The 26,952-nt window shown below is 34.1% G+C and overlaps 2 protein-coding genes across 2 annotated transcripts in view; both read left to right on the forward strand.

The window, feature by feature from the left end:
- Window positions 1-14,172, forward strand: part of LOC150109895 (uncharacterized) — a 120,758-nt gene extending 106,586 nt beyond the window's left edge. Inside the window, exons 15-18 of the mRNA XM_090396466.1 lie at window positions 53-616; window positions 5,260-5,444; window positions 7,695-7,800; window positions 14,133-14,172. Coding sequence (XP_090252592.1) covers window positions 53-616; window positions 5,260-5,444; window positions 7,695-7,800; window positions 14,133-14,172 — 895 coding nt within the window. The remainder of the gene's footprint in view (window positions 1-52; window positions 617-5,259; window positions 5,445-7,694; window positions 7,801-14,132) is intronic.
- A 7,361-nt stretch (window positions 14,173-21,533) lies between these two features.
- On the forward strand, window positions 21,534-22,556 carry LOC150109896 (uncharacterized). Its single transcript, XM_090396475.1, has one exon. The coding sequence runs from the start codon at window positions 21,534-21,536 to the stop codon at window positions 22,554-22,556; it is 1,023 nt and encodes a 340-aa protein (XP_090252601.1).
- The last annotated feature ends 4,396 nt before the right edge of the window (window positions 22,557-26,952 follow it).

Consider the following 26,952-nt stretch of genomic DNA (forward strand, 5'->3'; position numbering starts at 1 on the left):
TTTATTTTTTTCAAGTCGTATTCACGTTCTAGAAATTGATTTTTTTTTTCAGACGCATTACTATAGCATGCTTTCAGAAGGTATTCTACGGCGAATTTCTCCCATTGACTCTCGGGACATATTGGATGAATCTTCGCAGTCTGTGGGTACTATCGTCGGGCTATACTGATTACGATCCTAACAGAAATCCAGCGATGTGCACTGACACGTCCACTGCTGCCTACAGATTACATTCCATAGTTAATTCCGGTGTGGCTTATTGTCCAAATTTTGAGGGAGTTGCTAGGGATTTGTTGAGGAATCGATTCGTAGATCCCACTCCCATCAGAAGAGGAGCAATGAATAATATCATGTGTGGCATGACAAGAGAACCCGCCCAAAAATTCGACAGATACTTAGTGGATGATCTTAGAAATTTTCTGTATCGTGCAAGAGAAAATAACACTGGATCTGATTTGTGCGCAGTTAACGTACAAAGAGGAAGAGATCACGGGATACGCCCATACGTAGACTATGTTAGAGCATGCAGCGGGTTTGATATAAGCAGTTTCAACGCCCTCACTTACTATGGTTTGATGACTCCAGAAAACAGGGATCTGCTACGCTCTGTATACGGGTAAGCTACTATTTTACATTTTGTATGCTTTACATTTTCTTTAATAAAGTATATTATTTCATATACCTCCATTATCTCATGATTTTCCAATGGAATTATTCTCCCTGTTCTGCAACAAGAGTAGACATAAGAGTTTTGCCTCACTGTATTAAGAAAAACAGCCCTTGTGTGAATGAAGGGGGGAAAAGTCGTGACCTACTGCTGATTATATCTTGTGACGCTTAATTATAAGTTAATCAATTCTTTATAATTTATAGGTTTATTGTTGCCTGAAAAATCTTTGCAGTATGCCATCTTTTAATAGTTCTCTCATTGGAGACCCCCCCCTCTCACCTCCTCTCTCTCTCTCTCTCTCTCTCTCCACTGCTTCTACAAAGTTTTTCATGAAATCCAGTTTAATATTAGGTATAGACGAATCCCTTTGGTCGGGAAGACCTGGGTTCGATTCCCGTCAGTGATGTGAGGAACTTTTATCTGGCCTCTTTCGACGAAAGGTGAGATAGCCGGTCTCCACTCATACGGAGGTAAGGGGCGTTTGAACCCGGAAACTGGGATTTTTCGTGTCCCAGAACAGTCAAACCGCCCCGTGAACACACACGGATTACAGTCATGAATATTGCCCTTAGGGGATGCAGCAAAAAGAGACGACGTGGCAGCATTAAAATTCTTCGTGAACCTTTCATTAGTGGACTGCACCAGTCCAAAGAGATAAATGAGAAAAAGCAATCAAACAAACTCAATAATAATACAATTACTTTTAAATTATATTCTAATGATAGTTCTTTTACCTTAATACTTCCATCAATACTTCCATTCGATTACTGTCCTGGTTGGCTGAGTGTTTAATTTACCCGCTTTCTAACCACCTGTGGGCTTGAATCTTGCGGTTGAACACCGATGTGATTGTCTTTAAGTTTCCACCTGGAAGATAGATTTTATCGCCTATTTTAAGACCACCACTCCATTTATTAGACGCCTGAAGTGGTTTGAAAAACAAAGATCCTGATTTGGTCACTTCGGTAGATATCGAAAAATATATAAATAAAATTTTATCCACATAAAAAATGGATATATAATGCGTGTTTGAGAAGTATGGACTTCTCTCTATTATGCAACAAAATCGATTTTGAGATTGTTTGAAATAATCTGCCAAGACTGTTGTACATTGCGTTATAATGACAAGTACTATAAATCCAGCAGGCACTTACCATTATTATTATTATTAGGTTTTCTTTTTCTCCATATTTTCCCAAAACATTTCTAACATGCCTGGGATTCATTACCTACCCCCTACTGTTTAGATCTCAAACAGGGACCAGTGTTTCGATTTTTTTAATAGCAGCTACATTCTCTAATTACTCAATTTCTTTCTTATTAGAATCTTCTCTGTGACCATAAGCACAAATAATTCTTATTATCTTAATATCCAATTCATCTTCCTTTCTTTCATCACTGTATTCAGAATACAACACCCTATATTTATTATTTTTCAAGATTACATGTTTGTTTTAAACTTCTTTTGTCTCACTAACACCGATCATGTCCACGTGGTATTCTCTACTTCTTATGCCTGCTCCTTTCCTTTCTGTCGATATCTTACCTTAATCGTGTCTGTCTTCAATTATTCTAACTTTAAGTTTGTCGTAGTTGACTTGTCTCTGTTCGCTTAGTCATTATGACGAAAGTTATTTGAGCTATCCCCCCAAGCCAGCATGAAACTTTATCATATTGCCACATCATTTTCTTTATCGCAATAAGACTAAAATTTTTCTTATTCAGTAAATCACATTACCAGCTCATCCTTATTAACTACTAACAGAGCTTACCACTTGACGGTGAGGAATGAATGTCAGATGGTAAACTCTAGTTCGTTCTTTGTTTTTCCTTAAAGATTATGTGGAGGTCTCCTCCCAATTATGTAGCTTTGACCCTAATGCGTTTCATTTTATATTATAAAGTATTATAAAAATAACTAAATAAAATAAAATAAATAAACAAATACTTTTAATATTAAAATTAATTAAATAAATAAAAGAATACGTTATATATAATATATTTTTATATTTCTTGTTATGCTATAATTTGATCGTCGACCTGTTGAAGTCGATTAGCTCCAAGGAGGTTAACTCACCCAAGTTAGTAATCCCTAGTGAAGTGTCTTATGACAGATTGGAAATCTGAAGATTTAAATGTTTATTTTTATTATAAATACAAATATATTAATTAAACATATATAACAATCTGTAATATTGGGTGGAATCCAAATTTATTAAGCTTCATCCTTTATAAGGACTGGCTTAAAGGGGCGAAGCAAGAATGCTTTTCATATTCCCCGTTATCTGTAGAGGACAGTGTAAAGATAAGGTGTTATTGAGCTATATAAAGCTCTGATCATGGCAGGAGGGTAACATCAATAGCCGAGCCTCGGTTAGAACATCATTGGCTACAGCATTACCATCCATTACCCTCCAATGGTATGAATCACCACATCTCACGGTAGATTTTTCACTCTCCACTCCCTCATTAAGCTTCTCTGAACAAATTCTGTGACTTAACTTACAGTTATGAACATAAAAGAAGAGTGTAGGCTAAAAAGAAAATGAAAAAAAAGAAAACAGAAAAAAAAGCAGAAAAATAGAAAAATCGAAAGGACAAAGGAAGACATACACAATGTAAAATTTGAATTCGATGAGATGAGACAATGGAGATATAAAATTAAATAAATGAAAAAGTAATGATAAATTTCATATGGACAGCATAATTACTTCATGTATAATTACATCATAGTGAGTGCCGTGTATAATCAGGAATGGTATTCCTTATGTTTGCAAGAAAAAAAATCATAAAAACATAACTATGCGATATAAGTAATATAGATTGATGCCATTGTAATTATAATAAAAATAAATTTTTTATAGACGTAATCATTTTAAAATCAAATTATAAAAGAGATACAAGAATTACGAAAAAACTCGATGAAGTTACCAAAGTATTTAATTAACATATTAATGAATTTAGTAATAAAATATGCTTGTTGATCAATTAACAAATACCAACTATAGGAAATTCGCTGAAAACTAGCGCATAACGCCAAAAATCAGTATGTTCGAAAATTTACTTTTAAAGTTTATTTAAAAAAAATAAAAACTTTAAAATATAATAGTATTTTATAAGTCATAATTTTATAAATGAAATTTTAAAGGAGAAAACCTATATTTAAAAGCAACACCAGTTAAAATACTAAGTGCGATAACATAGTAAGAGTGTGCAAAGCATCTTGCTTCACTCCTGGTGGGATCATGGAGGACGATGTGAGTCCTTTTTAGGACTTCCAGGGTAACAAATGGCAATGCTGTAGCCAATGAAGTTTTAACTGAGGCTCGACTATTGCCGTTACCCAGCCATGACTAGAGCTTTTTAGCTCAATAACACCACATCCACACAGATTATCTTCATTCAGATGACGGGATAAAGAGTCAAGGACTCAGTCCATCGCCCAGTTCTTATAAGAACTATAAGAACTTGCTTCACTCCTAGGCCTGGATTATGAGGACCAGATATAAAGTCCTTTTTAGGACTTCCAGGGTAACAAATCGCAGCGCTGTAGCCAATGACGTTTTAACTGAGGCTCGGCTATTGCCGTTACCCAGCCATGACTAGAGCTTTTAGCCCAATAACACCCCACCCACACAGATTTTCTTCATTCAGATGACGGGATAAAGAGTCAAGGACTCAGTCCATCTCCCAGTTCTTTTAAGAACTTTAAGAACTTGCTTCACTCCTAAAGACATAAATGTCAATTGTCAATTATTTCGTATTATCTGCAGATTCATTGAGCATCATCAGATGTCGTGTGAAGATTCTACTGGTCGATAATGTGCGACACCAATTCTTGCCAGGTGATTCTGTTGGGTGCTTTTCTGAAGCCCAGTTAAGAGGTCTTCGAAATTTCTGTTGCTGAGTTTAGATTTCATGTTTGAAGGATTTGAATCCAATTTATAACATTAACAGTAGTGCTCGTACTCTATTATTTTACAATCTAAGGAAACTTACGAAACGTTAGAAGTGAAACTTTTCGATAAATAGCATCATCAATAGGGTGGCTTGTTTTGATATTATTAGAGTTTCTTTATTTCACCAATATTTACTGCATCAGGTTATTCACTTCTCATGCTTTTTAAACCTCTTTATATACTTTTTTTAATAACTATTAAAAAAGTAATTAATTTTGTGATGACACTTTATTCTTAGTTTCTCTTGGAATATGTATTATTGTTTATTTATAGTCGTTTCCCATGCATATCCGTATTTATGTCGGATATACAAACTAATGTAAAATATTTCTTAGGCCATTCTAATTGATGCTCGCATATCACGTCAGTTGATATTGCAGGGTTTTTTCCTTTTCGAAACCAAACAACTCAGCTCCAGAGAATTAACAGGCACAGCATATAGATACTAATCTTGTAGTGTTAGCCACTTCTATATAATTCTAATTGAGCAATAATTCATTAATTTAAATTTGCATTCAAAACATATCAACTTTTTTAGACATCGAAAACATCATAATTAGAACAGCTATTGTTCTTTTTAAAAGTAAACATGATATATATTTCTCTCTTTTTTTTTTCTTTTTTTTTCAGAGACGTGAGAGATATAGACTTCTGGATAGGAGGCATTTTGGAAATAGTTAATGGCCCTTGTGGTGGGAATGCAGGAATAGTTGGGCCGACATTTAGCTGTATCCTAGCCTCCCAGTTTCAGAACTTGAAATATGGAGATCGCTTTTATTTCGAACATAGAAATCAACTTGGAACGTTTACTGAAGGTAAAATTTTTATCTTATAGTTGTTCTGTGTGTATTAGTGTTTTTTATTAAAAACTTTTCAAAGAAAACCTTTAATATTTTCTATTATTTTAAAAGAACTTCTGTTATTATTAAAACCAATTTATCCCGTGATCATATATCAGCATAAATTTATATATTAATGCAATTAATTATAAAGTTAGATTACACATGAAATAAAATAACATTTGTAAAAATACCTACATCAAACACTTTATTATTATTATTTTTCACAATATAAATAAAACATTCGATTTTATCGATAGTTAATATTTGCTTTTAAAGTATAAATGATATTTAAGCCTTTCTCGTTCGAAATAAAACATATAGAACACATTGAACCCTAATTTTCTGAACATTAATATGTAGCCATCCCCTGCAACGTGCTGGATATGGATATTTAATCCCATTTAGCACTTGGTGTAGGTAATTGTGCAAGTTCTGTGATCGATTTTGTTTAGTAGTGCTATTAAAATTTTGATTTCCTTTCAGGAGGGAGAAACCACTTGTATGTGTTAGAGATCGACCAACTCTAAATAGGCTAAGAAGACGTCTACAAAAATTTCTCTAATTATTCTCGAATTGGAATCAAGCATTGTAGAATCAGACCTATAGCTGCTCGTCTTCTTCTTCTGCACTCTAATGTTGCAGTTGCTCTTATCGCGGATCTTACCTTTATTATTTGATTCAAAATTTAAGAAGAATTTATGAAAAATTTGCAAAAATCTATGGAGATAATCTTGTGATGTCTGACAATGAAAGATGAGTGTTACTTTGAGAACAAAAGGTTTGAGAAAAATTAGAGGGATGCCATTAGGACACCAAATGTCTTTTTGAAATTCCTTCTGATTCTCTCTCTCTCTCTCTCCGAATGCAAGCGAACACGCATTCGGACTATTACTTGTGTAGTGTGTGCTGATTTATAATTTTTCTATGAAGCAGATGGAGGTAGTTGGAAAAGAAAAAGAAAATCAATAGCATGTGGTCATCTTTGTATTTGAATGATACGAACTGCACCATCTGCATAGCACAGAAGGGTAGAAATTGGTGCAGATAGTGTCAATTTTTATTATTATCTCAAAATTGCTGTATGTTTATTATTAATATTATTATATTCTAATACTCATTTCGAGCTTTATGTAGATGATGGCTAAAAACAAACGCGCTCCACACCAAGATTAGGAATTTTTTTAAAAAAAAGCTCAAGACGTTCATCCCTCTTAGTTTCACACATGCACCTGAATATCTTCAAACAGTAGAGTCATCTTCTATATAGGAATGTCTAAGATAAGATACGGTCAAGTGATATAACTGCATAAAGTGCAATAAAGAGATGCAGAAGAAGCACTTGAAACAATCACGACACGAAAAGACTCGGTTTTAAAACAAAAAAAGTTATATTGTTTAAACTCTGTCTCTCTTACAAGACTAAGGATTAAAAGGTAGAAATATGCGCCTTTTAAAAATGTCTCTTGTACAACATTTCCGTATTTCTTTGTTGGTTATTCTACATTGATTTACAATATCCTTCTCCTCCTACCACAGTTTGGAGAAGACCTATCCAGAAATTCAGTATATTATCCCATCGAAATACATATGATAACATTGAATATTGTTTTGTTATCGTTTATGTAGTTACTCGCATAAAAATATTCAATACTAATTCAAAATGGAATGAGAATTTACTTTTTCATAAAATTTCCTGCTGTTTATCAGACTGCTTTTTTCATTCAAATGACGTCAATGTTCCCGTTTCACCAGTTTCTTCTCTCTAACATTGATGCAATTATTCCCCAGCTGCTGATCCATGAATTAGAAACTTCCTATCTAACACCCAATAATGGGGTGAGCTACCTCAGTGGGATATAAAGAACAAACACACCTCAAGACGTGGCTTTCCTTTATGTTCAGCTTCTTTCCAAGTGTTAGTGACGATGTTCACTGAGACTGACTCGGTGATCATCGCCGTTAGAATCTCGATGTAAGCATGGTTACCAAAACAGTTGGTAGCCATGCTTACATTTATTTACTTACACATTTTAAAAGGCTAACGCTAATTAAAGTATGGGTACATTTATTCCTAAAAGCACGGAGAAATAATTCTGCATCATTTAAGATCTTTTAAAAATGTATTCAAATATCTACTCCTGTTTTAAGGAAACTGAAAATACATTGTAATTTTCTTTAGAAAAAAAAAACGGAAGAGTCAGTCATTACAATTTTTATTTTCAGGTCAGCTGAATGAAATTAGACGTTGCAACATGTCTTCAATAATAGTTGCTGTAACTGGTATAACATCCTACCCAGAAAATGCATTTCTTAAGGAAGGAGTTAATGGGTAAGATCTTGATCATGTTTATCTTCCTTAATTTGTTTATCTTTCTCGAAATTGAAATACAATGTGAACATTTTATATGGGATTTATATATATATATATATATATATATATATATATATATATATATATATATATATATATATATATATATATATATATATATATATATATATATATATATATATATATATATCCATCCTCGGCAATGCTTCAGCTACAGGATGAGTTATCTCTAATGATATAACACTACTTCAATCCAAGGATGCTGTGTGGTTGTAATTCTGGTTGAGTCCAGTACTTGTACAGCACCTTCTTTCTTAGAAATCTAGTCAGAAGTTTGTTTTATATAGGTTAACCTACCCACATACCCCCAACTAGATTTTTTATGCAAATCTCACCCACGAAAGGCTATAAGTATGTAACACATTTTAATTACCGTAGGAAGGCTAAGATTAAATTGCTTTAGATTGAATCTTGCTTTAAAAGCAAACGTGCAACATTTTTCAAGAGCAGGACAGTGAAACCACAACCACCATTCTGCTTATGGGAGCCCTGATACCTCGAGCCATTCAAAAACATCCATAACCATCCTGGGATTCGAGCACAGAGCAGAGATACTATCCACTTAGTATACTAATCAAGCTGGTATTGATAACAAAACAATTTGCAATTCAGAAGATGACTTTAAATTATCGATAGGGATTGAAGTGACGTCATCCACATAAATGACTCCTTGCATGAGCAGTGACTTGATTGCATTGCCAAAGGATTTCTAGAAATTAATGGACAATGTCAATCCTATTTTGTCGCTGTAAAGTGGATTTCAATGAAATGAGTTTCAACCTGACACACAGTTCGATATGTAATGACGTATCAGGATCAGTTTACCGCATTCGTTTTCTATGAGCCTCACAGACAAAAAAAACATCAACAAAAACTTCAAAAAGATTTTTTTTTTCCGAAAAAAAAAGTGTTCTACCTGCAAAAATAATATCGTACCAACAATCAGAGAAACGAATGCTTACAATTGGCAGTCTGGTATTTGATGAAATGTCATTGTAACCATTCCCGATGTAGAGAAAGTAAAAGAATCACTACTTAATGTGACTGCTTAAAAGAATCACTACTTAATGTGTAGTTTTATACAGGAAAGAATGATTTAAGACACCAATAAAGACCATTTCGGTCAGCTCAAGGATTCGTCAGGTACCACTGCTAGAAGTGTTATTTTTGAAAATGTGCTTCAACAAAATGAAGAAAATCATGAAATTTGGATGTCACGATATGTGTTCATCCCAAACCCAAATGAAGCCACTATCTTAAGTTTTTTTTTTTGGCTAGATGGGTGAAGCAAGAATGCTTTTCATATTCCCGTTATCTGTAGAAGAAAATGTATGGATAAAGTGTTATTGAGCTGTAAGATCTGGTCATGGCAGGGTAATGGCAATAGCCAAGCCTCAGTTAATACTTCATTGGCTACAGCATTGTCATCTGTTACCCTCTGATCTCCAAAACTCTATCTTGCCGAAACTAGTAGAATTTATTAAATAATTATTACGACCTGTAAACCGAGTGTTAGTTATTTTTCATTACATTAGTTTTCTGTTCGAAAAAAAGTCTATATACTCAACAAAAAATGGAGAATATTATAGATCCACCCATATTTTATAGCAATTATAGAAAGAAACTTTAAAAAGTTCCGACATTTAGACGAGAGCTTATGAGAATATAAAAATTGGCATCAGAGTTGCCTTGGTCTGCATTCTTAAGTTTGCGCTATTTCGTTAATTTAAATGACAATTTTTCTGAATGTTCCTGTGTTTTGAATAAAATTTGTTTTTTAATTTTCAGTATTTTGATTTTCATACTGTTCCCTATTTTTTAAAAATTTTATTTTAACTAATATTTTCTGTATTTTACACTCTTCTGTTGGTTTAAACTATTAGTAATGTAATGTAAACCAGTTTTTATTAAAACGCATTCAGTTTTATGTAAAACAATTATGTGCATTCAGTATGATGAAGGGATGTAATGTACGTTGATTTTTGTTCTTATTCCACAGGAATCGAGTAATAACTTTTGACAGCAATCGTGAACCCTTAAATCTGGCCTTGTGGCGAGGTATGTATACAGTCCAGCATGTACAATATATAAAGATATTTTATAGACCACAGAATAGTAAACATCGGTCTCAAACCAGACAACGAAATTCATCTTCTATCTAAAGACAATTACGACACGAGTGTCTGTGATTTTATCCTATTCTGTTCTTGTGATTTTATCCCAGTCTGTGATTTTATCCAGAATGGGATAAAATCACACATTCCATTCCCCGATGTGTATATATATACAGGGTGTTCGGGATAAATTTGACAGTTTCGTAAGGAAAAAGAAAATCTTCTTTGTATCTATTAAATTTAATGAATTGACAAAAAAACATTACAGGCAGAGTTAATTACAATACTATCAACAAGATTTACTCAAAATAACCACCATTAGCATCGATCACAGCTTCAATTCTGCTTCGGAACCTCGAACAAGCTGATGCTACAGTCTCCCTGGGAAGGGCCGCAAAAACTGTTTTAATTTTATCCATTAACTGGGCTTTTGTATTACTGGAAGTGCGATTGGTGTCTTTTTCAACTGGCCCATTACAAAATAATCCATGGGGTTAAGGTCTGGGGAGTTTGGAGGCCAAACATTTGGACTGGTGAAGTCGTAGAAATTTTCAGACAACCATTTTTGACTTTTCCCAGAGGTGTGGCAAGGGGCCGAATCCTGCTGCCATACATACGGCCTACCACTGGCTACCCTTGTTATCCAGGGCTTGACTACAGTTAGCAACTCCACGAACAAAGCCCGAATTCCAATGCCAGGGTTCTTCAACACCTGTTCCTGCAGATTTGCGAGGAATTCTGCCGTACGAACGCAATCAGATCGTCTGCTAGGGATCTTTCTTCTTGCTACATCCTCGTAGTCACCATTGCCAGTCTCTAGTTCATGCCTGATTGTTTTTACTGTATTCAGGGAGCATTGGGCAGCAGTCGTAATATCCTTATTTTGATGGCGGGCACGAATCATCATGATACAAGTTATTCTCTTCCATGATTCAGGTGGGTTCCAGCTATCCATCCTTTCTGACATCTTGTATATGAATGAAGAAGGGTCCAAACTTTTAAATGAAGAGAAGTGTGTGTTAATACATGTAACTTACGGAAAAATATAATTAATTATAAATATGTCAAATTTATCCAGAACACCCTGTATGCTGTCGTCCTTATACTGCAATACAAAACAAAGAGATATACATCGCTAGTCAACTGTACATCAGTACACTATTAACAGCACAGGGAGAAAGAACTTAAGAGACTAAAAGAGGCATTATTATAGAATGCCGTATCAGTGGTTTATCCATCGGTAAAAAGACAACGTAACCAAAAATATATTTTAGACAGCTGTATCAGATGACAGTTCTGACGGAGTTACCTCATCCGAGAAACACACACACACACACAAAAGAAGATCGAAGAAACTAATACTATGGGTCCAAAGATTGTTCGGAAGAGTGGCACGGAAATATTGGACAGCAAAAATCTGACTTTGAAAACAACAAATGCAGAAATTCGCCTATTATACAAATGGCCATCATGCCTTCTGGTCCCTTGCAAAACTCATCGGGCATAACGTGTATTCTTATCCATATAGCCTATAGGGAAAACATCACCCAAACAGGGTGTTGTTGTCCCTGTGCCATGTATAAATTAATAAACAAATTAATTCTGACATAATTTACCTTGATGAATCAACTCCAACCACCATATATGGTGTGGCATATGGCGCACAGGAAGAATGTGTACCATATGCCTTCAGCTGCCTTTTTCCAGAAAGATATGAGAAGAATCTTGAATAATCCTTACATCCAATTCTGTCCATCCGTCCGAAACGGGCTGAGTCCCTTGATTAGGGATTTAGTTAACTTAAAGCATAAAGTTTGCCTGTCATTCTTCTATCGAATCTTTTTAAAGGTAAGTATTTTTGTTTGTAGATGTATATGTTCACGGGACCGCTCCTGTGAACGTACACAGGAGTAAAAATAAGAGTTTCCGGAAAGAAAAGGTTGTTCGTGTTCAAGACGGGATTCGATCCCAGGTTTTTTCTAACAACAAGGGCTTTGTTTATACCGATTCAGTTACGGAGGCTCAACTTGAATAACATGGACACCAAAAGAAAAAAACAGTATTTTATTACTTGCAGTGTTTCTCAATTGTATTTTAGAGATATTCTCTAGAACTAATACCAATCGTGTCAGTTCAGCCAATTTCTAAACTTGGAAGTTGAAAATCTACCGCCAAACGGACTCATTGCTCTCATCTTAAGGATGCAATAGAAGGATCCATTACCAAAGTGAGGAAATGGAGAAGGTCATCAACAGTCAAATTCTCTACCTCTTGGAGATACATCGGCATTCATTCTGCTAATCTAGATTCGCAGTTATCTATCTTCTGCCCTACTTGACGAATGTTGCATAGAGAATTGGAGAAACTTGTGCTGTTGACAGAGTTAGAATGCTGGTTGTGAGAATAACGTCCCCGATTTCATTACGGCAAATTGATTGATTCTTTGATTAAAGAATTCGCCAAAATTCCTATGTTTATTTATCAACATTTAAGAGAAGGGCATCAATGATATTAATAATCGTTATGATTTAATTTAGAAATTCCCACAGAGAGGAGTGTTTTCCTTGGGGGGAGGGGGAGATTAGTTGTTTTCTGGAGAGGTGTTTTGTTGACATGAAAAAAAAAAGGTTTTTAACGACATGGCGAGAAATATGTTCAAATCTATTATTTGTTTGATGTAGTTTAGTTTAGCGCTTCGGTGATTTTAGAAAGCACATGCAATATACGTCCTTCCATACTGTATCCTGTCAAAAAGCTTTAGCAACAATCCCCCCCCCCCAAAAAAAAAACATATGCAGATCAAAAACTAAACTTAGATTTTGAGTATTTAAAATTTAAAATTTCCCATATTCAAACTTTCCTGTTCGTCTTACAAAAAGTCTTATGGGAAGTGCATAAAACATATTAATCTGTCAATCAGTTTCTTTGCCCATACATATTGCCTTTCTAGAATTTTATAATGAAATATTGACATAAGTATATAAAGATATTTGAAATATTATAACAATTCGTTTCTAAGTAAACGAAAGTCATGAGTTGCCTCAAAATAATGCATTTTGCGGCAACTCGTGGGAAAGGTGGTTCAAGCGTACTGTATGAGTAGTCATATGCAATTGTTTTTATTCTACTGAGCATACATACCATTATTTGCATACCATGGTCTGTTTATCATAATCATTATATCACGATTTGGTAGTTTGCTCCAAATTATGTGGAGATGAATGAAAAAAATTTTGATTCCCTTATAGGATCCAAAGAGAGAGAGAGAGAGAGAGAGAGATCAAACATTAGTTTTGTATGTGAAGAAATAAATATATAAATATTTTAATACAAGGAAATAAATAAAAAGAATGTTATGAAGATCGAAATATTTTTGAATAAAAAAAATGTTGCAAATATACATTAAATGCCGTTGTTTGCAACTGAATAAATCAACACCTTAGTACATGCTTATAAGGACTGGCTTAAAGGGGCGAAGCAAGAATGCTTTTCATCTTCCCCGTTATCTGTAGAGGATAGTGTAGGGATAAGGTGTTATTGAGCTATTAAAGCTCTGATCATGGCAGGAGGGTAACAGCAATAGCCGAGCCTCAGTTAGAACTTCATTGGCTACAGCATTGCCAATGTTTAAGTAAAGGCAACTCTAAAAATTCGGACGATCCCTAGACCACTCCATACTGGCCGAAAGACCGTTCAACCCAACGCTGGCTTCATTCAGTGACAGGCTCCCCCACCACCGAGCAGAACCGCACATATTCCAGGGAAACGCATCCACCGACAAAGCCCCTCACCGGGCCGTGCCGGAGAACACCCTCCCAGGAGACTCAAATTTTGCGAAACTCAAACTCCCGAAACTCAGCATCCCAGGGGGTAACAGCAACATCCGAACCTCAGTTAGAACTTCATTGACTACCGCATTGCCATCCATTACCCTCCCAGGGTTTCATCCGTCACATTAGTACATTTGTTTATTTTTCCTGATTTCTAGCATGACATATCACGAAAAACAAAGGCTGTGAGTTTATTTTCTTATAGTTAAGATTTTATTTTTATAAGCAGATTTCGCAAAGCACATTTACTGTGTATAATAATTACAATATTATTTAATTTTTCTTTCATTAATTTTTTATTTTATTTATGTTTTTTTTTTTTCAGCTCGTTAGATTCCCAAGAAATGAATTCAAAACTCATTTAGTCTTTTGCTGATTTGTAGATTTGCGTAGAAGATAGAACAGAATTTAAAAGAAACAGTCTGGAGGAGAAAAAAAATAGACATAATTAAGCCTATTTCACCTTAATCTCATTTGTTACTATGAAGTGATTTAGTGAACAGCAAAACATAGTGAAAAACATACAAAATAAAATAAATAAAAGTAAATTATTTAAATATTTTAAGAATTTTTATATCAATCCATTGAAATCAAATATAAAAATGATTTTAAATTTAATAGATTTTTAAATAAATAGACTTGTTTTCGAAACACTGAATTGATTATTGAATAAATTATTTGAAATACTGCGTAAATATGAATTTTCATATGGGTCTAATTAATTATTAGACCTTTATCGTTTTGCATAAATAAAAAATGTGTAAATGCCAAAATTTAGAAAAAGTTGTTTTCTCACAGAAAGAGATGTATGTTCCCACAGCAATAGCATAGAAAAGGAGACAAGTTCCCTAGCCCATTCGTTCTACTTGTAATTCACGTCAACAGATCGCGCTGGATGCAATTTTTCTCTAGTTGGCTTCTCTCTTTTTGCTTCTCCTGTAAAATTTGAATTTTGGCACTTACACCCTTTTAATTGTCAACGTTTCAATTATCTCTGCATGAAATACTAAATAACATTCGATAAAAGTGCAGAGTGAATACTACTGATATACTACTAATGTACCGAAGGCGCATTTACGTTTTAGTGATGAGAAATGTATATATTACATTTGTTGATGCAATAATAAATGATATAGGGCATTAATCTTTTACTTATTGCTCGTTTATTTTAGGAAATGGTCTAATAATGGTAACAGTCTTTTGTAAGACCGACTTTTTGTTTGTTTTTTATTGCTTTTTCAGCCTTCAGCTAAGCCTAGTTCGCTTAATGTTTCAACTTACACAAAGTCAGCCTTGCTGAGAAGATTTGTCACGATTTTAGATATAAACAGTGTCATTAGAGTAAACGATTACTTCTCAGTTCACAGTTCGAGCATTTTTTTTCTCATTTAACAGATTATTAAAATTTACCTAAAGAAGTGCCTGATATGCCGTAGGATTCTCGAGAGAATTATTAAAGAGACAGAAATAAAAGTGGAATTAAAATTGGCATTAAATATCTTCCGTGGAGGATTTAGACAGTGGTGTTGAACAGCATAAGGAAAGTCATGGATTTTAGGTGAAACTAAATTCCAGTGCCAGTCTAGTTTTTTTTTTTTTTTCCTGTGCTTTTCTCGTTGATGAACGTTGGTTTTAGATCTAGTTCTTGTAGTCGCAAACTAAAACCGTCTAATGAACAACGAAGAACTAAAAAATAAGAGTTAAATTACGTATCTTTAACTTACCCATAATTATGTTGGAAACTCAAAACAAATTATAGAAAAAAATATAAATACGAATATCTAATTTGATAATAGTTTACTGTAGTTTAATCATTGCAAATGTTCCACCCATTCATTTAGATGAAAACTTGTTTTCATCTTGAATCTACTTTTACAACTGCTACGTTGATTCTGCGTGGTTTCCTAAAAGTTCAGAAACAAATTTCGTACTTTGGTTAGTAGCTTCATTAAGACCCCTAACATAATTCTTGGAAATTCTGGCTATATCAGTACGAAGAAGTACTTCAATGGAGAAATGTTTTGTAGATTATGTTCTTCCATCTCTTTTCACCAATACATTTTACAAGGAGAATTAGAATTTCTTTGTTTGGATCGTTTACAAGACAGTGTCCTCAGAAATAGTTTATTTAGAAAAATTATCGAAATATTTGACCAGTAAAAAAAAATGTTTATTTTACAGACAAAATCGAACCAAAAATAGATCCTTGGTGCTATTAACTAAGTAATTTTGAAACATATGAAATTTTGAAGTGAAGCATTTCTATGCAAATTATGTCAGCAACATTTCTTGTGATTCTCTGGAATAATTAATTGTGTCTTAAAATATAAACTGATTGGTAAAATTCGAAGGTCATTTCAGAAGTTCTTTAAACAATATCTCTGTTATTAAACCAAACATTTATTACAAAAACAGATTAATTGTACACTATAATCTCGGTTTCGCTTCATCACTGCTGCCCAAAACCTATGTAAGTTGTGTTCCTATCTGCAAACAATTTTTTTTGTTAATGTGTTTGAATATTTTGGATGCCAATGACAAAGCGCTTTCCCTGGTGTGGAAGTTTTTTAACATAGGAAAAATATCAAAGTCCGGAGAGTTAATGTCAGGACTGTATGGGGAAGTGGATGTGAAAGTAATTACCATTAAAACATTTTCATAAGATTAAATACTTTCACTGAAACATCTACTGAATCGCAAGTTGCTCATGCTCAGTGTGCAAAACACCTGAAATGGTCCGATATTATGCTTTTTTTTGGGGGGGGGGAATATGAAAGTTCCGATTACGAAACAAAATATAACATGAAAGCTAAATGTGTCCGACAGTTTCTCCTTTTCATAGCTCAATTTAAATGAACTCTTTCCATTTTAAAAGTGTGTATTTAGTTTATCCAAATATCTTATAATTCATGACTAACAGTGTCGATTATATTTCATTGATTATAAAAGCTTCTGTAGCTTAGTCAATAACAGATGTTTTTTGATTGGAAAGATCTCGATTTCAATGGCATTTAAGAAGTAAAGGAATTTTATTAGGGTTTCTGAGTTGAAGGTAAGTTAAAGGGTCTTCTCATAAGGGAGGAGGGGGAGGTATTTTATTTTATTTTCACTAAATAAAAATGAAGTCAGAAATGGAACCGAGTTTTGAAAACGCAATGTAGAAAACAGAAATAATAATAATAATAATAAAAGGAATACATGCAGTAAATAGAGACCACCGCTTTTCGAATTGACACGAATTTGAATCAAGTGTAGAAGGTGAGGAACCTTATATGGATTTTTCAACTGACCTTAGGAGAGGAAGGAACACACAAAGTTGGTGGCATCATTGCACTTGACGTATAGCTTTCGTCAATTCTTAAACAACCTCTAATGGTTTTTGTCCACTTAACAAGTAACCCACCAGTCGAAGTCAAAATGAATTTGATGCCCAGGAATTGTCAAATATTATTTGAAGCCTTTCTGAATCGAAATCAGCTGCCAAAACAATGGAAATGCTGTACTCATACAGAAAATAACAAGAATTATGAAGCAATTAAATAAAATAAAATTTTTTAATCGGAGAATGACGGTAGTAGAGGAATGGCCTATTTCTAACTTTCTTTATCTCTTATAAGTTTCTTCAAATATCCCTTATGCGTTTTCCTCACTGCAGTTTGTCTTTGGTTATTTCACTTACTGGTTTCATTCTAAAAATAGACTGCATTCCTTTTATTTAATATTCTGGGGGGGGGAGGAAGCGTCTTATTGTCACATTAATACCACATTAGATTTAAAATCTTTTTCATTATCAAAGAGAAAGTAGGTAGCACCATTTTTGCTGTACTCACTATTATGTATCTACCACTAGACCAAATTATTACATTTTTAAATGCAGTAAATGCATTTTGTATCAACTTCGTGCTTGTGTTGTAAACTACTTAGTGCAGCCTACGATTAGTTGCCATGCAACGTAACGTAAGGCAAAAAGTAGGTGATACCATTAGGAATTTTTGTACGGAGTTTGGTTTTCAATATTGTGCAAATTCGTTATGGAGAAACTGGATAATGCATTATAAGATTGATAGACAATGTATTGCCATTCGTATTACTAACCTTTTTATGGATTTACTTATAGTTACCAGGACAGACGAGAAAGGGTAGCTTGGTACTTTTTTTTTTTTTTTGCTGCTACCCTACACCAGCGCTTCCCAAACTGGGCCGTGGCCCCCTTGGGGACCGTAGGTTTTGTTGAGGGGGGGGCGGTGAAATAATGAAAACAAATTTAAAATGTTTTAAGACTAAGTAGGTTTTCTTTTATTTTAAAAGAAACGTATTTAACTTTTATTATTTATTATTTCTTTTTTGTTATTTTTTATATTTTAATGGAAAAATTCACACATTGGTGTTGGTTCACAAACTTTGCTTCTTTCGTATTTCTGCGCTTAATGAATATCAGTAAATATTGCTTATTCATATTTTTCATTTCAAAGCAGTGGTTAATTGTATTTACTTCGAATGCTCTCCAGGGAAGCTCAAAATCTTCCTGTCCCTTTCATCACGCGTTCGTAATCAGGGACTGTTGATATTGACTTTATATACATATCAAAACTCGTTTTATATTATCACTGTCATCCGAGCTAGTTTTCTGTTACCAATAAAAGTTTCGCATATACTTCACACATGAAAAAAAAGCTTAAACAAGTTCATGTCGGGATGTAGTAACTCCCTTGCAGTGGTAAACAACACCCCTCTCTAACAGCCACTATACTGCAGAGGCAATAAAACAAGTACTTTTATTATGCTAGTGAATAAGGTATGAGCAGTCTGTGTAATATATTTCTCAACAAATAGTGCAATTAGAGACAACTGGGATAAAAACACACTAATTAATGAATCACATGTCTCCTCATACAGAAACTATGCCGTATATATAGACAGAAACAAAACAATATGTTGCATGGGCAAACACAGTATCTAACTAAAAACTATTGTTATTAATTAGATGTGTGTGAGTTCGATTTCCCAAGGCAGAAATAAAATTCAACCGAACGTGTTAAAATTCGTAAAAGTGTTAAAACTAAGTAATATATATATATATAATGAATGTTATGGCAGTTTCACATATGGAATTCGGTTGAAGAGAGTTAGCATTTCAACTCAATTGGCAGCTATGCTTTTATCTTTCGGTTGCGCGATCTTTAGTTAATACCGCACCAATCATATGCACGTTTTAATAACCTGCCTTTGCTGTCTGTTTCGCGTTAGGCTTAATTCCTGTAAAGGGAGAAAAGTCACAAAAGAGAAACATGTTCCTGGTCCGGGGATTCCCTTATTCAGGTAATATTCACTAATTTCATGTTATCAGTCTGTGGTGTGCCAGTATCGGTAAGTGGTGATATTATTTGATCTGTTCTACATTAAAAACTTTAACCCTGAGATGGATAAGTGGCTGATAAAAAATAAAAAAAAAATCCCGCGAACAATCAGAAGAAGCAGAAACAGACTCAAACAAAGGACAGTATTTCATATTTTACCAGAACAGCCTGCATTGTCTTCAGAACCAAACGGTAAGAGGCAAAAAATGTAACATATGCATTTGATTTTTGCAATATTCGCTGTGTATGTTTTGTATTGAATATAAATACAATAAATATTATAATAATATATCTCTCTATTACGATTTTTAATTTTGCAAAGGGGGCCCTGACATCCAGAAGTTTGGGAAGCACTGCCCTACACAGCAAGGGTGCACCGACTAATAATGACACTACCGATAAAAACAAGAGTATACACACCGATGCGGACAGGTCGTCCCATTTCTGGACGACCGCTGTCACCCTATACTTTCTGCTGGCTTCCTCACTTTTCTTCAGTAAACAAAAAGGCATGAAATATTACTTTATTTATACTATATATTTATTGTTACAGAAATAAATCACTTTATACATTCTTATGGAAAATATTAACCTCCTTATTATTGGCATATCCAAAAAGTCAAGTTACGTGGCTGTGATAGACTATTAAATTTACGACGAAAAGGAAGACTAGACGAGACATTAATTATGTGTTACGCTATCAAGTTTGTCCTGCCATCTGTTAACACTCGCACGAACTAATGTTTAAACAAATGTAGTTTTCAATACTAAGTGTGCATCTTTTGTACTTTTAAGAGCAAAGTGGTAGTAAAAGTGATAAACACATCTATGAAAATAGGAAAACTGATTTGAGGACGAAAATTATTTTAAAAAAATATGAAGATGAACGTGTTCCTGATATAAGACAAACGTCTTATATCATCCAGCGGTAGACTGCATCCGCGAGAACTACGAATAAAGAAGGTTGCAGATGAGACCGTGCAACTTACTGAGCAGTTGGAATCAGAGCTTGACTTAAATGGAGTGAAAAGATTTAGTGATTCGCGTGGGAACAAATGATCGAACGAAGACCACCCTACTGAGTTATAAGAAGAGAGGTTAGTAGATCTCACTCACTTCAAGCTGAGACGCCTCTCAAGAATTTCTTGAAGAATAGCCAGAACGAAATTTGTTAAGGCCTAGAAGAGACCCTAAGAAAATTAAACACTAAACGAAAAAGGTTAAAAAATAGGATTCAACTCGACATTGAGAATTATTAAAAAGAAGGATAATAAATATTTAAAAAATATTTATTTATTTATTTTTATTTATTTTAATATGTGACAAATGCAAAGTAAATACTAGGCTAAAAAAACATGCTTCTCTTATAGGCAAACAAACTTAATTTTTTTTTTGTTTTTGTTATTCAAAAAGTCATATAACAAATATTTAAATCTTGGAAGTGATTCTGAAATTTTTTTAATAATCTACACGTATTGTTGATTTGCTAATAAAATAAAATAATCCCAACAAACACAAAATTTAACCGGAGAGTACTAGAATTTCAATAAAGAAAACGAATAATCGGTTTTGAATATAGCAGAATAAAGCAATAGAAAAAAAATTTATCAAGTGTCATACTATTAAATGACCCTACATGATTTAGTCTCATGTATATAAAAAAAAAAGAAAAAAAAAGCATGTATATATTCTATGCAATTTTTTTAATGCTGTAAATTAATTTTTTTTCATTGACGCTATTTATTTGTGCATCATCTTTAAATATGCACTTATTTCTATACGAACTCACAAGTCCTGTAACCCGGATGAACTGTTGCTTTCTAATTGTACGTATGAGGTTTATACTTTGAAGCTGTATTTTAAAATCTTAGAAATGACTTTGAATTCTAAAAAAAAAAAAAAAGTATTAAAGGATACGGAAGATTAGGGATAGGAGTAGATTTATAAGATATCTTGAAAAACTTTATTTATAGGTATATATTTATGCTAATGGTTTGCCTGTCTTATACAAAGAGAATATTTCAAAAAAAGATTCGCTATTTATTTTCAAAATTTATTTCATAGTGGAAAAGGGGCATCCCCACTTTACAAATTATGGAATTACATTTTGCCCAATTTTTGTCAAGTAATATAAAATCATCAAGTTATCAGGTTTACATATTCCTCTCAAGCATGCATTAAAGCGAAAGATCAGAAGAGGAATGTATTATACATTAAATGTGAGTAATAATTAAAGTGGTAGTATTGTTGACAGGCATTATTGAGGATTTCCCACTGACTGATAATACGTAACAATGGATTCATTTTAAGAATAAAAAATTAATGAAATGTGGAAAACTGTTTATTTCTGTGGGAAGTGAGTTCCGAGAATGGATCAACTAGCAAGTGAGACGTCAACATATTTAGAGGAAGAAATTCGCTCGGCTGTTGAGGAGCTTTTAAATTCTCCAGAAGAGGACGAAGACTCCTCGAAACTGACTGTTGGACAAAAGATACGAAATGTTGTAAATTTATATAACAGATGGGGAATGCCAATAGAATTCGATGAATTAGGATCAGATTCTTTTATCTATTCGGCTGCTAAAGTTTGTTTTTGGAAGAATATTAAAGACGTGGAACTTGTGGGGAAGGTTCTAATGTGTTTGTATCGTTGCGATGGCTTTCAAGGAATCGTCTATCAAGAAGTAATTTATCCTGATGAGATTGATCCCTTGTGGACCTGGCCTGGCAAGGACGATCCTTCTATTAGAGAAGTGCAAGAGTCTCCTGTGTCCTATTTCCATCGTGTGGCCAACGCATGCAAGTTTGAGCTAACCCTCGGTGAGCGCTTTATTGATATAATTTATTATCGCATACCAGAGCAGTACTATTATAATCTTTCATGGGTGATGCCCGATTTGATGTTACTGTTGTTGAGATTTGGATGTTACTTAAATGAAAACATCTTCAGGGTTGATTCGCAAAGCGTCCAGAGTCGTTTTTGGGGTAATATTTTTAATTGTATTGAGGTCCTCATATTGAGTGATGGTACAGATCCTGAAGAGCAAAAGAGGAACCATTTCCGGGAAAGAATTAAATCAGCTCGATATCTGCTCCGTGTTGTTCCTCAACTGGCAATTGTGACTTTACAAAATATAATCAGCCGTCACTATCTGGAGTTCTGGAAGGCCAAAAGACCGAACTGGGATTTCTCTGCTACGAATGTCCTTAATAAAACTGTTCAATGGCTTCCCTTGTTGAAGGAACGATGTCTGAATCCATCCGAGCTCACTCATCTATGTAAGTGTGTCATTAGGCGTCTTCTGTATGAAAACTGGCAGCTGCCGGACGGCATCTACAAACTCGATATCCCGCTGAATGTACGAAAATATGTTGACCTTCTAGAAGACTAAGCAAGAGCATTTTGGCTCCTGTTTGACTGTTGTATTTTTAATAATTTGATTTCTGTTCTAAATTGCACACCAAATAATAAAGTGGAACTAATGTAACGTGTTTTGTTTGAGTTTGAACAATTCATCAATATTCACTCTTCTTTGAATATTAAAATACGTTTATAATGGATCGGATTGGTCATCCCCTCCTCTCTCCAGTATAAGGAGGATGATCTCGTTTTAATTCTTATTCATAAGATGCTAATTAGGATAAAATCTGATTTACGTATGCAAATCTGCTTGTACAAAACAGATGACATGGATCCTTTGGATACAGAATCTTGTTCACATTCATAATTGTAATATTACATTATGTGAGTTTTTTTAAATTTTATTAGAATTTTGATTATAATGGAAATTATAATATTCTTCTCCTTGCTCGAGAGCTCTCTCTCTCTTCTAAAATGAAAATATACCAAATACTTCCAATTAAACTTTCGCTACCGATAATTATTAGCTGCAACTATTTTGGTAAAATATCATTCGATACTTTTGTTCACTGAGAATTCCATTTATTTCTTAAATGAAATTTTCAGTAAACAAGGTAAAAATCACTTCGATTTATGAAATAAATACCAAAGACAATGTAATAAGAAAACAAACAAAATTCGATGTTTAGAATTTTTATTATAGATTCGATTTATTCTTTATTTATAGTTTTATTGTGGATTTATTCTTCCACTATGTGCTTAAATCTGGAGGAAGGCAAGTTCGGAACTAAAATGTACCCCTGCTTGCGAACAACCCACTGAAAGTCTGACATTCGCCATGTGGAATTTACTTCACTTTTAAGCCATTAAAGTAGAACATTTGGAAGGATTCTTTGCAAAATGATTGTAGAATGAAAATGGCAAAATAATTTTTTTGAAGGCACGATACATGATATTTTGTAGGAATTTTAATTTTAATTTATTTATTTGCAATTTTGTTGGTTTTTCTTGGGAGATTTTTAACTTCGATAACACTATGATTTTTTGTTTTGCTGTCTTTTCTTCTACTGGAATGTTTCGATCACTTATAGATTAGAAGTTCGTCAAGGGGCGAAAGATTAGCGCACATGATTCTCGCACAGAGAGCAATGCAAGCATGGCCTCAACAATTCCGCTTTCGAATTGCAATATCTGCATCCCTCTAGGCACAAGATGGCAAAATAAATACCCGGTAGCAGTCGGATTACTCGCCAGAACGTAATCAACAGGTTTGGCTCCAACTGTGAGGAATAGGTTCACACCTCAAAGATTGAAAAGAAACAACAACAAAAAATATATATAAATATCGGAATTGACTTTATGGCTCACTAGTTACGCTCCCAACTATTAATGGAAACGTTAAAAGAATTTTTCCCAAACAAAACCCGCACACTCTTTTTTTATTACAATCATTTGCTTCATATATATTTTAGCCTTTTTTTAGCACAATATGTGAGGATTGAATCGACCGTGAGATGCGGTGATTGCCATCCGTTATCCTTGGAGGGTAACGGATGGCAATGCTGTAGCCAAATGACGTTCTAACTGAGGCTCGGCTATTGCTGTTACCCTCTTGCCATGATCAGAGCTTTAATAGCTCAATAACACCTTATCCCTACACTGTCCTCTACAGATAACGGGGAAGATGAAAAACCTTCTTGCTTCGCCCCTTTAAGCCAGTCCTTATAAGGATTATAAGAAGCACAATATGTAAGAAGAGTCCACGCGGTTAGCCTAGTGGCTATGCGCTTTGCAACCACACGCCTGAGGAAGGAGTGTCCTAGGTTCGATTCCCGTCGACGACGTGAGGAGCTCAAGGATCTTCCTCAGCCATAGCCAATTTAACCGGTCTTGGGCGTGGACAGCAGGGTTTTTCTCCCCAGTTTTTCTGGAGTTTTTCATCCTGCAAGCAAGTAAACCGGCCCCGTGAATACACACGGATTACAGTCATGAATATCGCCCTTAGGGGATGCAGCAGAGGAGTGGCGAACCAGCTTCATTAATACGCCAGTAACCCCTCATTAGGAGGGGACTGAACTCGTCCTAGGACGCACGAGAAGGATAGGATAGAATGTAAGAAGGATATTAAGTTTCGCATAATTTTAATGGCCAAATTAACTGCAAAACATCGTACAGTTTTAAATTGGAGTAATGCGGAACTTAAGTAATACTCTCTCTCTTCCTGGTCAATGTGAATCCCGTTGGAAGCTGTATAACTAGTTTTTTTTTTTCAGCTGAGAGTCAGTGACCTGGCCTTCTATAGAAGTAGAATGATGTTTTTTTTTCTTTCCAGAAAATGCCACTCCTTCCCTTCAACATGTCTATAAAACCTATTATCCATACTATACTATTATATTATGCCTATAACATATTATAACATTCTTGCTAATGGTGGCATTAAGAAGGCCATAGAATTAGAAACGAGCAACGAAAAAACGATTAACCATGATAACAATAACAAATAACAGGGCCAAAACAAATTCGAATTATATTTTATTTCAAGTAAGTTTATACTTGTTTACTTAAATTAGTCGTTTGTAATTCAAAATATCACAGTCTGAAATTTTATTCCTAAATTAAAAAAAAAATTATCGTCTAATCAAAAAATACTTCATATCTGCGTGTTATCATGCAACATGTCCTGGTTCGCCGGTCTGCTGTTAGCATACCCGCTCTTCAAACAAAATGTCGCGGGTTCGAATCCCGCAGTAGCAATGGATGTTCGTGATTGTCTTTAGTTGGGAAATAAATTTCATTGTCCGGTTTGAGACCACTGCCCCGCTTATTGGAGGCGTAAAGTGGCTTGAAAAAGTTTCATGCTTGATCGCTAGAGCGGGGTTTCCAGACTATGTAAAAATTGATAATGATTAAGTGATTTTTAAAATTTTTTTAATAAAATATAATAATATAAAAATATTAATAATGGCTTGGTATAAGTGCTACTTATTCGTTGGTGATTGATTCGAACTGTATAACAATCACAATATCAGTTGATTTTGTTGTTTGCCCTTAAAATAGTTTATAATTCGGTGTATTTAAGTGATAAAATAGGAAAATTTAGCTGCATGAAAGTTTCCATAATTATCCATAGTTTAGCCCATCGAGCTATACATTGGCAACACAGTGAGTACATTTATCATTTCTATAATTTAGGAAGTATTATATTCGATCTGTATATTCGAAGAATTATATTCAATTCAATTCAATTAAAATAAATAAATAAGTATATCAGGATTGTCAACTTAATAATAATCAGTATTGTAACAACTTGTCAATCAAGTAATCAACGTTAAGCGAATTGTGTTTGAAGAAAGCTGATTTCGTGAAGGAATAAAGTTGCAAATTTCGATGTTGTGATGTCTCAAAGACATCATCAGGGTGATTACAATCGGGAAAGAATTATTGAAGGCCGCAGAATTACTGATATTGCCAGAGATTTTGGAATCTCACAGAGCACTTTATCCAGGCTCTGGGAAGAGTTTCAAACCAATGGAATGTATTCCAGACTTTTTTCTAAGAGGTTCACCCTCGGTCTACAATGAGCATGAAGATATATTTTCGGTTATAACAGCAAAACGCACGCTACGCACCACGGCAGGTCAGCTTACAAGTCCGCTCCATTCAAGCACAGTACCCGGAGATCTCATTAAACAATGACAAGAAATTTGCCACAAGTAGGCCCATGCTCCGAATGCCTGTAGTCGGCCTTCCTTTATCCACTGCTTATCGTAGAGTATGTTTTCAGTGATGTTGTATTCATAAAAATCGGACAAGACACAAATGGGCTAATGCAGGGTTTCCCAAACTTTTTCTATAATGGAACCATTGACAAATCCTGAAATTTTCATGGAACACCTTAGTTATTTTGTAATGCATCAATTAATAATTAATTGTTAATTTAGCTGATTTTTATTATTAATTAATAATTGACGATTAATTATTAATTAATTAAACACCAATTAAACATAAACATCATTAAATTAATTTGTGCTGATTTTCATTGACATATCCCATTCTGATCACTAAAAATTTATAATATTATTATAAGTACTTACGAGTGAATGCAGACTTTTTCTCCTGTGTGCTGGTAGTTTTCCCCTCCTTTTGTACATCCTGGAGATCACTTTGTAGGCTGGTGGTGGATGACTCACTGTCTGTTGCACCTTCAATAAGAGATTTCTTAATACCCAAATTAAACAAAGTGCCATGTCTCTTATTCATATTAAAATTTAAATCTGCAGACTTATTACTTTTAAAAAATCACAGCACTACGGTTTCAAAACTTTCACCCTACAAGACGAACTTGTGAAGAAAGTATTCAGTATTATGAGATTTGAGAACTGGATACAGACTACCTTGATCTTCAATTTTAGTGGAAATTTTTTTTT

The sequence above is a fragment of the Typopeltis vanoorti genome, chromosome 1 (assembly GCF_054136105.1).
Source record: "Typopeltis vanoorti isolate ZY-2024b chromosome 1, IOZ_Tvanoo_1.0, whole genome shotgun sequence".
Classification (NCBI taxonomy): domain Eukaryota; kingdom Metazoa; phylum Arthropoda; class Arachnida; order Uropygi; family Thelyphonidae; genus Typopeltis; species Typopeltis vanoorti.